The sequence below is a fragment of the Doryrhamphus excisus genome, chromosome 17 (genome assembly GCF_030265055.1).
Source record: "Doryrhamphus excisus isolate RoL2022-K1 chromosome 17, RoL_Dexc_1.0, whole genome shotgun sequence".
Taxonomy (NCBI): domain Eukaryota; kingdom Metazoa; phylum Chordata; class Actinopteri; order Syngnathiformes; family Syngnathidae; genus Doryrhamphus; species Doryrhamphus excisus.
The window spans coordinates 14,093,949-14,107,789 of NC_080482.1; the positions used below are offsets into that span (position 1 = coordinate 14,093,949).

The 13,841-nt window shown below is 39.9% G+C and overlaps 1 protein-coding gene across 4 annotated transcripts in view; it reads right to left on the bottom strand.

Moving 5' to 3' along the window:
- ephb6 (eph receptor B6) overlaps positions 1-13,841 on the bottom strand; it is a 91,209-nt gene that overhangs the window by 52,871 nt on the left and 24,497 nt on the right. For 3 of the 4 annotated variants that reach the window (XM_058054177.1, XM_058054174.1, XM_058054173.1), the window contains exons 3-5: positions 9,434-9,706; positions 7,817-7,986; positions 5,490-5,785 (exon numbers count right to left, since the gene is read on the bottom strand). In XM_058054177.1, coding sequence (XP_057910160.1) covers positions 5,490-5,785; positions 7,817-7,986; positions 9,434-9,706 — 739 coding nt within the window. The remainder of the gene's footprint in view (positions 1-5,489; positions 5,786-7,816; positions 7,987-9,433; positions 9,707-13,841) is intronic. The other variant, XM_058054176.1, reaches the window with a different exon arrangement.

A 13,841-nucleotide genomic window follows, 5' to 3' on the forward strand; every position in this document is an offset into this window, starting at 1 on the left:
CAGCCATTCTTGGACGGCAGCTGTTTTGTTGATGGTCTGCTGCACATTGTGAAAATATACTTTAACAGGAAAAAGACAAAATATTATGAGAGAAAAGTAAGTAAGAAAGACGTTACTTTTTCAAAATCATAATATTTGGAAAAAAAAACAACCCAAAAATCATAATTTGTGGAAAGTTTGGTTATGGGAAATGTTAGAATATGATGGGAATAAAGTAAAAATATTAGATATAAAGTCATAATTACAAAAAGAAAATTTACAAGAAGAAAGTCGAAAGAAACAACAAAAAAGGAAAAAACAGCTGTAGTTTTATAAGAATAAAGTCAACATACTGTATAAGAGAAAAGAGTAATTCATGGATGAATGGATGGGTGGATGGATGGATGATGCGAATAAAGTCAAAATATTATAGTAATAAAGTCATAATACTCAAAGATACTTACAAATATGATTTACCAAAAATGAAGTTGATATTAATATGTTTTCTCACCATGTCTTCTCACCAACATCTCAGTATATCTGAGATATACTATATATTGTGTTCCTTTACATCAGGGGTCTCAAACACGCGGCCCGTGGGCCAAATGTGGCCTGCAGAACACTAGTTTGAGGCCCCCGCCTTGATATGAAAGTTTAATGTTAGTGCGGCCTGCGCAAGTTTGATATGGATGCTGTATGGTATCATGTACCCAGAAAAAATTAGTACGTTTGATTAATGTTCATGTTAAAGGTTAAATAACTGTTAATAGTTATCCTCCCTATCCGTGTGGAAGTGGTAAGTTTTTGGCTATTTAAGTTTAAAGGAAATAACTTGAAGGCTACCGTTTAGGTCGCGAGCTCTCTAGTTTGCGAGTTAGCATGTGTCTCAAGACCCTGCAGTTGCGCAATATGTTGTAAATAAAAAGAGTATAAATGTGACTATAGTCGTGTTTTGTCATGTCTACAGGGCTCTAATAATGCTTTCTTCATTTTAATCTGAAAAAAATAATTTTGCCTACCCACCAACTATATGTGGTTTCTTAAGTTATTATTATTTGCCGTTTTATTATTATTATTATATTTATTTATCACTGATTGATTGATTTTCTTTATTCTTGATTTGTTTATTTATTTTTCATCTTATTTTGTGCATAAAAATAAAAATTAAGATATTTGAGAACAGTGGAATGTTTTATCAGAGCTTTTATTGTAGAAAATTGGAACTAAAGCGCTGAAAAAGTTTGTATATTTTTCTGTTTTTAATAAATGCGTTTGTTTTTTTTTGGAAAACCTGATGCGGCCCAGCCTTGCCCAGACCCTAGCTCCAGTGGCCCCCAGGTAAATTGAGTTTGAGAACCCCTGCCAACCACATATCAAAGTGGCCAATTTGCATCCTTTCATTTTTCTTTGTGGCCCTCGGCGGACGAAGTATGGACCCCTGCTGTCCAGCCTTGAGTCCCATGAGAAAAATACCAGCGTCAACGCAAAGCAAAGCGTACCAAAGTGAGCCCCACGCGTGTTTTTAGATGTTGGTCTGAACCAGTTATCACTATGGTGGCTCTTGTTTAGCCACTTTTTTGACATCTCATTAGCAATCTCACCTAAATGTGTGCCATTGTTTGTTCAGTGACGTGTGAAAGTAAAAGTGTGAGCAAGTGAGTCCAAAGCCTGATGTTTTCTGGAGTCCAAAGGAAGCTTGCAGAGAGCACTGTCTGCAAGATATGCAGTATCTGAGGTGAACTCCCGGAAGCATTTTATGTTTGGCTGAACATTGTTTCTTGTGTTCAGTCAGGTTTTGAGAGCTTCTTTTTCGCCCACATGAGCCGCATAAATTTGCCAGAGAGAGAGAGAGAGAGAGAAAAAATAACAAAACATCAGTCAGCGACAGCGCTTGACTGTGCATGTGTCCTCTTTGAAAAGACATGATGAGCTCCCACAACAAACCCAGCGCTGAATGTCAGTGATCATATAGCAGGCGGATGTTCCGCTCCACTTACCAGCCATAAACTCTTGTATCAATAATTCAAGCACAAGATTTTCACTTTCTTTCTATCAAAATGTCAGCACCGTACTTTGGACTTTACTAAATGTGCTAAAGTCCAAAACGGCAACAAAAGGATCCGACCATCATCTGGCTGTGTTTCCTTGTAATGGATGACTACGGCAACATTTTGCCCAGGCAAACCACATCCCGGCCTGTCAGTGGAGCAACAAAAACATTGTCAAAAAGAAGACAGCTGGGAGCCATGGGTGCGAGTGAAATTAGCGTCAGTTGGTGACAAAGAGCTTGAACATATTTCACAGCTGACTTGGCAAGACTCAAGCATTCATTGTCAGGACATGGAAGGAGCCATGCAAACCAGCCCAGGTTATAAAAAAAAGAAACCCAACTTTTAACCAACATATTCTTGAAATATGATTAAACAACAAAACTGAAAAAAAACAATAAATACCCTGTTTCTGCTTTTCTGTTTCTTCCCAATGGTAAGCCTTAATTATGACATAAAAAGCTAAAAATAAAAAGTAACAATTGTGAGATAAAAAGCCTAAAATGTGAGATATGTTTAAAATTATGAATACCAGGGCCGAGGTCGGCAACCTTTACTATCAAAAGAGCCATTTTACCCACACGGTCACTAATGGAAAATATGATTTGATGCTTACATTTGTTCTGAATCTTCCATTGTGAAATAAAGAAAACAATTGTGTAAAAGTGTCATTCTTACAGTATTTTCAAATGTGTAAAGAACACATCACATACCCAATCATGGTAGAAGGCAGGGATCTCCAACCACTTGGCCACAGGAAACGTTCAGGCAATGATGATAAATTACACTTCATAAATATACTACATATATACTAAACTACTACTACTATATATTAAAATACCTCTTCTCCTCACTTTTGGGGCGAGAAGCGGGATACACCCTGGACTGGTGGCCAGCCAATCACAGGGCACATATAGACAAACAACCATTCACACTCACATTCATACCTATGGACCTTTTACACTCTCCCATAACCCAACATGCATATTTCTGGAATGTTGTATATTTGATATACGTATATGTTTTATACATTCTAATTTATTTTACAGTCTTTACTGGTGCGTTTTAACATTTTTATTTGACAGCGTCACTTTGGTTAGGGTTTATACAATCATATTTTACAATGACACTTTTTGTTGTTTTCCCAAATATGAATTTGTTTCAGAGTTTGTAGGTGTTTTTTTTTTTTTTTTTTTTGCAGTTTTACTTCATGGTCATTATTCAAATGGAAGGATTTTTTTTCATGTTGTATGTTCAACTTTTGTTTCATCAATCATTCAACACATATGCTTAATTGTATTTAAAAGTGGTTTGATAGCAAAGGTTTGATTTCTTCCTTTCTACATGGAAATATCATGAAAAAGCCAAACAAGTCAAAGTTGTCTTTGTAACACTTTGTAAGTGTGTCTTTGTAACAAAGGCTGATGTACACGCTGGGATTTTCTTGTTCAAGTTGTTCAATCAATGCCACCCCCACCCACTTTGCTTATCCCCCCCCCAATGGTTTCCATCATTTGCAGATGAGTGGCCATTACATCGCCATGACCTAAATGTGTCACATTGCTCTCACCAGGACTCTTCCTTCCTTCCTCCCCCTTCTCTCTTCACCGTATTGTTGATGAGCATTTTGCTAATCAGTACCAATACCATCTTGGCAGCCGCACGAGTGTTCAAGCAGGAGTGTGCGTGCGTCACCCGCAAAGGTGCTATGTAGCGCGGCCACGAGCGTATGGACGCATGGCTTGATGAGCAGAATATTGACATCACGGCCAACAATGTGGTGGACTAATGTCACTTCGATATTTGGTAAAGCAACACATGTGGATATGCGAACACGTTCTACAGTACATATTTAATCTCAGCTGGAGGTGAAAAAGCATGTTAGCAGCATCAACTCTTGCTCTGTCCTATTTTTGCTCTTCATTTTTCTTGATTTTCCAAATATCACAGTCAATGTATTCTTCAATAATCTAATCATTCATTCATTCATTTTCTACCGCTGATCCTGATGGGTCGCGGGTGTGCTGGAGCCTATCCCAGCTGTCTTTGGGCGAGAGGCAGGGCCTTAGTGAGGATTAAGTGGCATAGAAAATGAATGAATGAATGAGTACAACTTTTTTCTCCCAAGCTTTTTTCCATTTCTGCTCATCTATTTCAACTTTCATTATGTCAGTTTTCTTCCCCTGGTATTATGACATATTTTAATCAAGCTAAAAGATAGCACAATATGTCGGAACTGTAGTCTTTGGAATAGCAGAACATTTGACTCACACTTGAAAGCGTCTTATAATGAGGTGTTGTGACAGTGAGTGACAAAAATATTAACTTCATGTTTTTCTTTATCTTCCTGCTTATTAAGTGGGGTTCCCAGAATGAAGGGACTAGAGACGTGTTGAAGATACATACAGTAAATGGTGTTGGAACTGTACTGCTGTTTATGTGTTCAAGTTGTGTGACAGTGTGGGGACATTCCACTGTGATCCCATCTGCCGTCAAAGAGAGGCATGCGTGCATTAACTCCACTCCTTTAATCCATAACCTAATGAATGAAATCAATTAGTTATCGTCATTAACACGTTCTTTTTGACAGTCCTTAAATAATTATAATTTTATAATAAAATAATAGAATAGGGCTGCACGGCGGATGAGTGGTTAGCGCGCAGACCTCACAGCAAGGAGACCTGGGTTCGGTCCCACCCTCGGCCATCTCTGTGTGGAGTTTGCATGTTCTCCCCGTGCATGCGTGGGTTTTCTCCGGCTACTCCAGTTTCCTCCCACATTCCAAAAACATGCTAGGTTAATTGGCTACTCCAAATTGTCCATAGGTATGAATGTGAGTGTGAATGGTTGTTTGTCTATATGTGCCCTGTGATTGGCTGGCGACCAGTCCACGGTGTATCTTGCCTCTCGCCCGAACACAGCTGGGATAGGCTCCAGCACGCCTGCGACCCTTGTGAGGATAAGCGGTAGAAAATGAATGAATGAATGAATAACAGAATAGACAGAATATGCTATTTTATGATAGACAGGGCTTTGGAAGTACAGCATATATGCATTGTTTATTTATTCACTCATGAATATATAAAAAATATGAACATCATTTATTAGAAGCTGCAAATTCTAACCGACTGTGTTAAGTGGAAAAGGAGACCCTCTGAGGTCCAGACAGACTCCCTTAAGCAGAGTCACATGACTGCCAAAACTGTATGAATGAGGCTCCACCCCCTTCATGTCATGCATTCCAATCTGACCTGACCCGACTGACCTTTGCTTCTCTTCTAACGAGTCCAAATTGGGTGACGACAACTCCATGCAGTACAACATGTAGGCAAAAATCTGTCCTTTTTTCAAACACTATACACAAATGGGGAGTTATAATTTCACACACTGCTCTGTGCTCCTGTGAATTATTCCACATGAGGAGGTGTTTATGTGAATATCCATGAAATCAATCAGACTTACCCAAGCAGGCAGACCCATTAATGTTGGGTTCATAGCCTTCATCGCACGTGCATCCTCCGACCGGCACCATCCACTCGCCTTCAGCGTTGCAGTGCATGCGAGGGCCGATGCCCCCGTGGGCCTTGCTGTGGGTGACACACGTCCCGCTCACCGACACCAGGGCTGTAGGTTCTGCTCCCGACAGTGTGGCTGGATAAGACGCCAAGTAGAGGCTGGTGGCCGGACAGCGGCGGAAGAAGACTGACACTCCCATGAGGGAAACGCAAGCCCCACTGTCCACAACGGCCAGGACAAATCTAAGATGAAAAAAAGAAGGGACCAGACTAAGAATGCAAATATGGCGACACTCGCAATGGACAGATACAGTAATCCCTCATTTCATTGGTTCCAGACCTGAACATCAGCTACAATTCCTTTGTAGTAATTCAGTATTTTGCTACAGTATTTGCACAGAAAACCTGTTTACAACCTTCTAAATATGCTAACATTATTAGAGCCCTCTCGACATGAAATAACACACCTATAGTAACCTTTACACTCCTATTACCCAATATAGTACAATAAAGAGAAAATAAAATATTGAAAACTTTACCTAACACTAGCAACGTATACATGAGGAGATTTTCCTCTTTCTGAATGGAATCTTTCCGAATGACCTACTAGAAAACAGTGTATACATGGAAAGGAATATTCCAATCTCCTGTCTACATGCACGGCTATAATCAAACGGAATAGTCAATGGGGCATGCGCAGTAAAACGTAAACAACATCACGTGATTCATCGAAGATGGCGGACAAGTGTGTGATTACCACTGTTGTTGGGACAGTTGCTACGCTTTTTTTTTTAAAGCAACTTGAAACCCATGCAACCCTGCGTAGAAGAAGAGGCGTAGAGGGGCTGGGATTAATTTGATGCAACCACAGAGTACCCACAGAGTCTGCAGCAAAGACTGGTGGGAGCAAGTACGCTGTACGTTCTGCTCGCCGCCATTTTCAAAACCTGAGAGAAGTCTCCGTGTTACGTCACAGCTGAGCATGCGCTGAAAGGATGCACCTTGACAACTTTCCGTTTGAGCGGGTACACGATACCTCAATTGGATTGGGGAAAGGAATATTCCACCCCTGTGAATCCGATTATATATTCATTCGGATTGGCACTTTTCTTTCGGAATGAGGTGTACACAAAGGTTAGATTAATTCCGTTTGAGCAAATAACCCGAATGGAATTAAAATATTTGGGTCCATGTCAAACGTGGCTACTGCCTTATTTAAGGCTGCACGCCGCAGACGAGGGGTTACCGCACAGACCACACTGCTAGGAAACCCGAGTTCAATTCCACCCTCGACCATCTCTGTGTTAAGTTTGCATGTTCTCACCGTGCATGTGTGTGTTTTCACCGACATGAAATAGCACCTCTATAGCCACGTTTTCCCTCCTATTACCCAATATAGTAGACATATTAAAGAGAAAATAAAAGATAGGAAACCTCTAGACATAAAATAACACCTTGCACGTCTATTACCCAAGTTAGTAAGGTTCCATGTTGAGTTTTTTTTATTAGGGAGGCATGATTGTGGCTGTTGTGAGATCATTCACAGCTGCAATAAAAGCCTTTTGTTCCGTCATTCAAGTCTGGTGCTTGTGTGTCTCATCCAACACCACAGTAACTGACACAGAGTGACCAGTGTACAATATTACATATTCACTGTGTCTTTGAATGCATCTTCTGAATGCCTCATATTTGTATTGTATTTAAATTAGACATTTTTATGATTTAGGCAAGCAAATTGCATCAATATGCATATATTTCTGCTAATAATCCCTTAATTCGAGAATATTACATTCTAACTGCATTTATAGTCAGAAAACTGGAAAAAGCATAATAGGTCTTCCTTAAGTTAAAATGGAGTTGTGGTTGTTTTTTGGTGACACCGAGTGGACACGTGCCACGTGGTTACGTGGTTACGTGCCTTGGAGACCATGTGTCTGTAATGTGCAAGTCCATGTGTTATTTCTGTGTTTCACTAAACACTAATGATGTCTTTGTTGGAGGTTGTAGCTGTTGTGTCAGCCACTGACTAACGAAATACACATGTATGATTTTCACCCTGTTTTCATTTCTTTTGTGTGTTTCTTTTGTTTAGGTGTTTGATACCTTTCTACACACAAGGCATCATGGCATGTATTTAAAATGTTTTCTTCCAGAACATTGTGACATTAAGCAGACGTTTTCATAGTATCCATACACTTTTAAACTCATTTCGGTTTCTTCACCTCCCACCCTCCGCATACTGTTACCCCCCTACGTGGGACGTTCCTGTCTTACCCGTTGCGTGTGAGGGGGGCGAAGCTGCGCGTCTTCACGTTGATGCGGCTGTATCTGTTGGGTTGGTACTGATGAGGTGAACTGGGCTCCACCTTGGAGAAGCTCTTGTCTGCTGCAATGGTGTCAATCTTCACCCAGCCCTCCCTGGTGTCCTTTCCACTGCTGGATGGCTAGAAATGTACATAATGGACACACAGCAACCTCTTAATATGCACTTTCATGTCATTCAAAGCAGCAGCGTACAACTTGTCTATTGCATCACACTGTGTCTTGTTAAACAAATACATAATTGTATAATTACCCTAATGGGTTCACTTCTTGTAAAGAGGCGACCTTATTTTTCTGACATGTGAAGCTAATAAACTGTGATTCACAAGATGAAAGATGCCGTCTGTAAAAGCATCCCCTCAGAGCAACTGTAAAGACACCCTAAGTGGCTGCTGCTTTATTTATCTCTGCCATGACTTTCTTCATGTCTGCACATGTCAGAATACTGAGCCTGATCTACGTGTGCAGCCGTCATCGCAGTGAGAGGGAAGCACTGTTTCTAAAGATGAGTGCATTTCTCCTCAGAGAGACAAAACGCTTTTTAAACATGCAAATCCAAGCCTGATGAGGAAGTGGACGAGAGTCAAAGAGGAGCAGGCAGCGTCTCAAAAGGGATGCTTGAACACCAGCTTGGATCCAATTTACTCTCATAGCATTGCCCAAATCTAGTCTGTATCATATATATATTGTTATGGGGGGAAAATAATATCATGTTAATAGAATAGCATTGAAATATGAAAGAATAAATGTGCATTTTTATGTCAGAATATGTAGTATGAAATATGGAAACAAAACCAATTAATGCTGTCTTTTCTGGAAAATTAGGGAAAAAGTCCAAATATTATCAGAAAAAGTCCTAATTATGATGAGAAAATTATAGGACAAAATTAAAATACAAAGTTTTCTCAAAATAAAGTCAAAATAGTAAGATAAAAAAGTTTTGTTCTAAAGAGCAAAAAGTCACAATTTTACAATAATAAACTGGTCATACTATGAGGAAAAATATCATCTAGTCATTTTACTAGAATAAAGTTGAAATATTCAACAAAAGTTATGCATTTTGGGATATTTGGAGAAACAAAACAAATCAATTGCAATTTGGAAAATGACTTTGGAGACAAAGTTATATTATGGAACCAAGTATACCAACGATTCTAAAGAAGGCTAAAATATTCACAGCACTTTCGCTGGGTGCTCGGGCCCTGATGAGAAACACAGCAGTGTTACACCAGCAAATGTAATAACTGCCCACAAACGTAATACAAATCTGCAATCGATTTATTACATTTATGGACAGTTATTAAGGACCTTGGGGTGTTGGTGACAATTGAAATGGATAAATGAACATTGAACATAACTTTTACTTCTACTGGGAACCGTAAGAAAACACCAGAGAGGGGAGGGAGCAAGGATGGCAGAGGAAGGCAGGCAGGGTTGTGGTGGGGGGGAAGGGGAAATGAAATCTTGTTTTTTTACTGTTACTGCACTCCTGCACACTGGAACCTGGATTAGCCTGCACCCCGGTTAGTGTGTTTATTGGTTTACACGAACATTTTCTATGTTCCTCACCTCGGCCACCCAGGTCTTCTCCAGTTCCCGCTGGCTGTCGGCCTGCTTGTAGTACAAGGTGAGGGTCTCCCTGCAAGTGGGCAATGGGCTTCGCAGGCTGGCGCAGTCCCGCACCGAAAAGCGCAAGGTGACAAAAACTCGAGGGGCAGAGTGGCGGTACAAGAAGGGCGTGGCCAGCCAATTGTCTTTGATATGAGAATTCTGATTGATGTTACACACCTCGAACGTGCGTATCAGCTTCCCGCGATCATCAAGGACACTGACTTCATCCCACTGGAAGAAACAGACACAAAATACTTTTATTCTTTGTTTCTTTGAAGACTATAGTCCCAGTGGGACATGTCCCAGTTGGAGTTTCTGCTAAGTCCATATGAATATTTCCTGTGAGCACTATTGTTATCGAGCACAGCCTAAATCCTCTTGGGCAACTTATTACTGGAATCCTTCCACTCCTCCAGGATGACATCACAGGTGGAGGTACCTTGTGCTTCTCCACCTTTCCTTCCTCTCAAGGAAGCCTCACAGGTGCTCCTTTGGGTTGAGGTGTGGCGAAGACACTCTATCACACCTTCACCTTCCTCCGCAAGGCACTTGTCATCTTGGAGGTGATTGTGGACTCTCTGCGTCATAATGCCAAAGTACATACTGAAATTCATGTTTCCCCTCAATAAACCACAGCTCCCCAGTACCGACAGCGCTTGTGCAGCCTCAGGACACAATTATTTTGTTATTCACTACTGATCTTTTTAGATGAGAATGATGACAAGGTGTTGCAGTGTTGCTAGTACAGTTATACTGCCATGAAAAATGTGGAGAGATTACCAAATTCCATCCCTACAATATGAGGTGTATGCTCTTTTGTCAGATACCATACTTGTTCTATAGAACATGTAAAGTTAATAGTTATCAGTACATCCACTGAAGCAAACACGCATCTGCGTAGACACAAACAAATGTCCAAAAGAGTGTGTCCAAAGTGTCAAAGACACCCTTAAGCTATGGCGGCCTTTCTGTGTCCAAGTAAATGTTAAATATTGACAGGATTAACAAAAGAGAGTAGAGCAAGAACAAGATCACAAGTTTCCATGATGAGAACTCATGACAGCTTGTCATGTCAGTGCTCACTGTTGATCTCTCTGGAGGCAGGTTCAGGCTTTTTGGTTCGTGCACTCAGGTGCAAAGTAAATCCCTGGAGAAAGAAAGTACCTCATCAATAGCTAGTACACTGAGTAACTGCAATGCCCAAAAAACCTCTTGTGGCTGCTGTGACTATTTAATTAGACTCAAGCCCAGAAACCTCCCCTTCTCTTTTCAACTGCCATTGTTCTACAAAGTTAAATGCATATAAACATAACCCAAGCTTAATCTATAACATGCCTCATTTTAAATGACAGTATGTATAGGTGTTCACCACTAGTGAATAATAACAGTCGCAGTCTTCAGCCTGCTTGTCAGTCTCGCACAGGGGTGCCCATTATGTCTTTTGGTCGATCACAAGGGTAGTGTGGCCATGGCTAACCTCACTTTGTCGATGTCATGACAGTCAACTGATATTAAGTGCTCCTCCTGATTTATTCTTGCTCCTCCACGACAAATTGATGAAAAGTGGTGCAGAGACGTTCCAAGCTACACAGCGAGATACAACTTCCATCTTTATTATTCTCGTTATGGACAAACTCAAAGAGCAGTATATAGATGTGTAGAACCAATGTTACCAGTTCACTTGTAGCAGCTAGTTATGGAGAAAACAAGTCAATTGTTTGTTGCTTTCCTTTGCATCCTAAACTCCACTATAAAAAGGTGTGTTTTTTACGCTTGTGTTTCTCAAACTATGATTTTATGATGAAGTGGAAAATGTGCCTAGACTTCGGCTGCATTGTCTTTTGTATAAATCCTTTTTATTTCTTGTATATCTATTACATTTGATAGCAAATGCTAACTGGGTGTAACACATGGACTGTGTGCATAATGAATGCAACGCGGCTACAGTACATATTACCTCTACTCAGGTTATGTACACAACTAGTGAGGAATGGCACATACTGTATGTATCTTTATTGCCATGTTGTATTATTTGTGAATGATAATGACTTTGATGAACTGTAAATGTTGAAACTGAAATATTAATCATTAGTATTTATTATAGTAGCTTCAAAGTTTACCAGTTAGATTTTATGTGTATATTTTAATATATATTTTAATATATTTTAAAGTAAGAGATAGAGCGTGTCCACTTGTAACTTGGATGCTGACAGAGTGTGTGCACCCCTATATACTGTGCATGTACATACTACATATATCTAAATATTTATAAATAAATATGTTTTCTGTTTATTGTAGCAGGTAGATGTGGGACTTGCTCATTTTAAAAGTAGCTTACAGGCTGAGCATCCCAGTTGAGGCACCGCTTCCACGTCACGCTGAAGTGGTAGCAGCTCTCCAAACTGCTGGGTCGTCCCGGCTAGCTGTCAGAGCCGCAGCTCCACTGACCAAAACTTCCAAAGCAACAGATACAATTTTGAAATATTAATAAATAAATAATATGTATGAAATAATAAATATACTACAACTTAAAATCTCCGAAAACGTTTTCATTTTGTCATGTGGGCAGCTGGTTCTGCTTGATGGTACATTGTTTTTGAATTTTGAATTCAGAATTTTGCCAATCCCGTCAGGTTGAAGAGAACTCCTTGACCAATCCTTCCAGAATTTGGTCAATAAATAGCCGTAGCAATGGGCAACATCAACATTCCTTTGCATTCCTTTGCACGTAGGACTATCCTGTTTCACACCACAATCAGTGGCTCTATTCTTTTTAAACACTGGTAGTCCCGCACAAATGTGTAATGAAGCCCTACGCCTTTCCAACGTTATTTGGCCATGTGGAAGAGTCAGCAGAGCAACCAGTAAGTAACAATTTCTCAGTGGCCTAACTGTGTTTATTTTGAGTAAGTCATAGAGCAAAAGCGCTTGTCTGTGTACCATTATTGAGTGTGCATACAGGGAGTGGTGTTGCTAATAGCCTTTTGCCACTACTATTAGTGGCTTTACTCAAGTTATTGACACAATGGTAGTCCAAACACATTCAAAGCTACCTGTTGTAGAAAACCCAACACTAAAATGCTAAATCTACTTATCAATGAGAAAAGTCTTGAAGTAACCTCTTTTCTGAATCCACATTTTAAAAAGATACATCACCATTTATTATCAACTCGTATACCGTTTATCAACTCATCCAGCCCGTGGGTAGAATAAATTAAAACAGACCATTTTCACAGGAAGCATGAAATCCAAAGAAATACAGTTGGAATAGATGCAGATTCTGGAAGACCTAGAAAGCTTTCTGTGCTGCTTATGGTGTGTAGCTGTTTATAGGAGTCCACAATGCAAAACAAAAAAATGAGCTTAATAGGTCCCTTTTCAATCAAAATACTAGGGGGAAAAGTTGTATTCTGACAAAGGAAATTTGACAAGAAAAAACTCGTTATATGAGGGAAAATGTAATTTTAGTACCATGTAGATTAAATAGTGTCCAAAAAATGGTAAAGTGATAAACAAAACTAAGTAAACTTGTCATTTTTGGTAAAATTGGTTGGAGAAAGTTAGAACATTATGGCAACAAAGTCCTAACATTGCAAAAAGAAAATTATTTCAGAACAAAGTTGAAATATTAGGAACATAACAAAACAATGCTTTGCTGAGATAGCTAGCATACATTGATCTGCAATTTTCTGCTTTACTGCGGAAACTGTACCATACGTATTTAACACTTTTTTGGCTGATCCTACGCCTGGCCTTTCAAGGAAAAGTATACAATTTTTATTCAGCAGAGTCCTGTATAAAAAGCTACAAACCTTAAGCGTTATAATGAAATACACTTGTCTCAAATCGTAAAGCACATTTATTCATTGGTAAAAAAGTTTCTAACTTTTCTAATAGGATGTCAGCCTCCGCACACATTGCTACTAAATCTTCAACAAACTGTAATGCCTGTGCTTGTCATTAAGGAAGATGCCATTCCAACTACACATGGAACATATTTTTATGACACTTTGTGGGGGGGGACCCCAAAATGTTCATTTGTATATTACTGACCCTAAGCGCTCTCTACCATGCTTTCCAAGTAGGAGGAGGGCAGATGATCGTGTGTTAAAAAACACTAGGGAGGACTCATATTTGTGATTTCATTACAAGTGAAATGCTGGCGATCTTTGTAATCCCTTCCAGTGACAAAGGACGGGTGAGGGGCTAGCGGCTCAGACACAAATGAGGACACATCCACACAGACACGCACACAGACACACACAAGACACATGAGCACACTTGGAGGAAATATCACGTAGAACCAGACGGGCCAGAGTGTAGTTGAGAGTGCTTGTGTAGGACGGTGACAAGCCAAAGGAGGGAG